A 4,362-nucleotide genomic window follows, 5' to 3' on the forward strand; every position below is an offset into this window, starting at 1 on the left:
TCGTGGACATCTCCAGACAGCTCCACCCTGCAGAAGTATCTCTCGCTGTCGCTCCAGGTCAGATTGTCAATCCTGATGGAAAGGTCCTTGTGCCTGGGGTTGCCAAGCAGCTTGTATTTGTTTTTGTAGCTGATGGCAGTCTTGCAGAGCTCGCTGGTACTCTGGCTGACACACTTGAAAACTACTGTGCCATTGTAAGGTTCCTTGATCCTCCAAATGGCAGTGAGGGTCCTGTCAAATGTTTTGTAGGGGTGTGTGAAGGTACAGGGCAGGATAACCATCTTCCCAAGCTCACCAGTGACGTCAGAGGGGACGTGGACCGACCAGCCGTTGGACTGCACACCTAGAAGCAAAAAGAGATGATCAGGACTGATTTATCTGCAGTGTTTGAGAGGGAAATTTGACCCCACCTGGTGTATGCTCTGGGGCCCCTGGCATGACTAAAACATGGACCTGCTTGAGTGGGGCCAGAGGAAGGCCACAAAGATTATCCGAAGGCTGGAACCCCTCTGCTGGGAGGACAGGCTGAGAGAGCTGGGCTTGATCAGCCTGGAGAAGAGGAGAGTCCAAAGAAACCTTCTGGTGGCCTTCCAGTACTTCATGAGGGCCTAGAAGAAAGCTGGGGACAGAGTTTTTAGTAGGTCCTGTTGTGACAGGACAAGGACTTTTAGCTTTAAGCTAAAAAAGGGGAGATTTAGATTGGATATAAAGAAGAAATTCTTTCCTGTGAAGGTGGTGGGACACTGGAACAAAGAAGCTATTCATGAGGGCCTAGAAGAAAGCTGGGGACAGAGTTTTTAGTAGGTCCTGTTGTGACAGGACAAGGACTTTTAGCTTTAAGCTAAAAAAGGGGAGATTTAGATTGGATATAAAGAAGAAATTCTTTCCTGTGAAGGTGGTGGGACACTGGAACAAAGAAGCTATGGGTGCCCATTATGTGAAGAGTTCAGGGTCATGTTGGGTGGGGCTTTGAGCAACCTGCTCTAGTGGGAAGTGTCCCTGCCCATGGTAGGGGGGCTGGAACAAGGTGATCTTTAAGGTCCCTTCCAACCCAAACCATTCTGTGATTCTGTGAAACTGGGCATCCTTCCAGCATCTGCTTTGTTGCTGGTCAGGAAAAGGATGCTGTGCTCTGGTGGTGGGCCCTGTGCTGCTTGGTCTTGCTGAGGACTTGCAGCCCAGTTACTGTGGCTGGATTTGGTACCAGTCTGCAGCAGAGCTCAGGAGCTCAGGGGACTGACCAGCTCGTGTCAGAAGTGATTTAATTCCTAAGCAGGCCTCTTGTTTGTCAAGTGAACGATCTCACTTTAAGTTGGGCAACAGTCTTTTGAGGTTAATAGACATTTATGTGCTCGGAGGAATGGAATTATTTTTTCTTTAAAGAAAAGCCCAGCTAAAAATAGAAGTTTTGCATGTGTTCAGGGGTGTGCTGGCTTTGGGCACTGAAGCAGAGTCCATGCAGCAGCCCTGTGTGTAAGTGTGCACACACGTGCTCCTACACCACGGTGTTTGTTACACCAGTCAGGTACACCACCTGGGGAAGGTGGTGACCGCTGGAGTTCCCCATGATCCATGCTGCTATCATCATGGACCAGCATCTTACTTGTAGGCTGTGACAGGATCTGAGTAAAGTCTTGAAGATACTGTTGATGCCCACTCTGATAATTTTTGTCCAGAGATGAAAGCAGCCTTCACCTGAATGCATGTTCCTCACCTTTGAAGTCTAGAGGGAAAACTCAATTTCTCATCCATTTCTCTTCCCCAGGAGCCAACAGCATCAGCAAACAGCATCTGGAGGCAGTTTGGAGATACGTGTATCTATCCCCTGTCTTCCTAATCACAACAGCTGTAGCAGCAGATTGTGGCTTCAGGAATGTCTGTGGCTATGTTCCTATCTTATAAAACTCACGTGATGGTTTCATTAAATCAGGACCTTTCCCCTCAGTAGCTGAGAATAACTAAAAAAATCTAAAGGTGTCCTGAAACTTCTGCCCACCCCTGGTCTAGCTGGCTTCACTGTGAGCATTCAGATGTTGGGTTACATGTGTAAACTCTAAAATAAGATTTGTTGCTTGCTCATGTATCTGTTCTCCACAGTATTGGACAAACACCTCAGTGGCAGTGCAGCTCATGTTAATCTATTGTGTGGTGCACAATGGACAAAGGCCAACACAGGAATGGTTCTCTGCTATGCAGTTATTTATCTGGAATCAGCTCCAAGCCATTTTTTTTTTTGATTATTGAGATCTGCAGTTGAGCTGCCTTTCAGTCATTATAACAATAGAGGAGTAATTTTGGCAGCCTTGGTAATCTAATACACAAGTCTACAAGGCTGCAGGAGCTCCAGGAAGTTCATGGACTTTGAGCATAAGGACCTGGCACTGGAAAGAGAAAAAGCTATTGCTTTCTGATTTATTTCATATTATTCTGGTTATTTTACAGCCTGTCACTCTAACCCATAGATCTGGAGAAATGCAGATCATGTTCTGTTTAGTGCATGCTTTGCTTTCCTCTGCCACCTCTTTGGTTAGCATTTTTTCCCCTTAAATCTTAGGCAAAGAATATTCTTTTTAGCACATAAACATCCCTTTTCCTTCCACATGAGAAATGATGTTAAAAATAATTGCTTCTGATGTTACCAGCTCCACCCATTTCTATGAGAACAGTTTGCCTAGGTTATGAGTGGAGGGAGTTCTCAGCATCTTGTGTATAATTCAACCTTAACCTTAAAGCTTCATCACAGTAGGTCTTCCACAGCTTCCTCCTGTTACTATCCAGCCTCAGCTTGTTCCTGGAACTGAAGCTCTCACAAGAGCAGAGAAGGTCATAGGCAATTAGCCCAACACACCTTACACAGATAACTCCTGAAAGGGGTTCTCAGGTCAGTGTATCTGCTGGCTGTCAATGGAAAGGTCATGAAGACAATATCTGGAGCTGGAGACCATCAAAGACACTAGCCTTGCTCCAGCAAACACTGTTTCATAGTATATCTAAGCAACTTCCCTTGAGTTTAATGGAACTTAAGTGCATACTTGAGATTAAACGTGAGCTTAGGTGCTCAGTGGGACTGGAGCAAATTGTGTCTGTAGCACAGTAACTCTCAGGAACACAAACCAGCCCTTCTGGGTGGTGATGGAAGTTTCATCCAGCTGACAATATAGAGGAAACGTTAGATGAAGTCCCTGCAAAAGTTAAAAAAGAAAAAAAAAAAAGCAAAAAATACCCTACCCAAACCCAGACCAAAGACCTCTCTGACAGTTTCAGTGTCAACTGTTTGAGTTTTTCCAATATTCTCACATGCACCTGGGATTTCAGGATCCTTTCAAGCAATGCGATGCACAATGCAGCTCTTGGAGAGTTTATTGTACCAGACATATTCCCCTGATGCTTTCAGTAGAGTGGGAAGAAAAGCCCTGACCAGACAGCCAAGCTCAGAACTCACCCTTCCTGGAGATGCGAAGGAGGCACAGAAGGAACAGGCTGAGCTCTCTCATGCTGGTTGACATTCTCCACTGAGGTGTATCAGCAGACCAGAACCGTCTCTTCAACATCTGAGCTGCTGGTGTTGCAGTCACAGAAGGTTTTTCCAGGGATGGAAGAAGTTGTGGTTTCCCTCTCCTTGGAGGGAGTGAGTTGTCTGGCTGAACCAGCTCTGCATTCTGATATTAATAGTTTTGTGGTTAGTCATGTGAAAAACAGACCCGGGGGAATCAGAGTATTACCATTTTCCAGCTCAGGGAAGAGCCCTGCAGAGAGGCACTGCAAACACCCACTGCTTGTGTGTGGTGGGGCAAGAGGGGACAGCTTTCAGGTGCCACCAGTTCACCAGCCTGGAGGAGGTCCTTGCCATATGCCTAAGGAGATGGGAAGACAGTTCTCCTGGCCCAAGTCAGGTCCTCCTCCCAAACCTGGCCCCTGACAAGTCCTGTGTCATTCTCTTTGTCATTAAACTGTGCTGGAAATGAGCTGAGCTCCAGCTTTTGCCCAGAATCCTTACCCAAACTCTTGCTCTTCCCTTCCGGGTTTAGCTTTAACAAACGTACTGTGCTGTTTGCTCATCTGCAGAGCTGGGGGCTTGTGGAGAGCTGACCAGGCTTCCCTCCACGTCACCTCCCACAGCATCATCCCGTGATGTTGTTAGGTTTAATCTTGGCACGTGTGTCCCCTGTCTGGGTTTAGCTTGGGGCTGGCTGCGTTTGCTCCAAGCAGAGGGAGGGCTGGTGTCTGACTCCCTCTTCACACCCCAGCAGCTGTGCTGCTGTAGGGTCCTGCTCCCCCTTTTCTGTCTGGGGACAGGGACAGCAGCGCCCACACTCCTCCTGCTGCAGGCAGCGGTGGAGGCACAGCCACTGGGGGGGTCCC

General features: G+C 47.5%; 1 protein-coding gene across 1 annotated transcript in view; it reads right to left on the reverse strand.

Moving 5' to 3' along the window:
- SIGLEC15 (sialic acid binding Ig-like lectin 15) overlaps nucleotides 1-1,598 on the reverse strand; it is a 4,156-nt gene extending 2,558 nt beyond the window's left edge. Inside the window, exons 1-2 of the mRNA XM_008937419.1 lie at nucleotides 1,517-1,598; nucleotides 9-343 (exon numbers count right to left, since the gene is read on the reverse strand). Coding sequence (XP_008935667.1) covers nucleotides 9-343; nucleotides 1,517-1,598 — 417 coding nt within the window. The remainder of the gene's footprint in view (nucleotides 1-8; nucleotides 344-1,516) is intronic.
- Between the last annotated feature and the right edge of the window lie 2,764 nt (nucleotides 1,599-4,362).

The sequence above is a fragment of the Merops nubicus genome, unplaced genomic scaffold, assembly GCF_000691845.1.
Source record: "Merops nubicus isolate BGI_N331 unplaced genomic scaffold, ASM69184v1 scaffold7163, whole genome shotgun sequence".
In the NCBI taxonomy this organism is placed as follows: domain Eukaryota; kingdom Metazoa; phylum Chordata; class Aves; order Coraciiformes; family Meropidae; genus Merops; species Merops nubicus.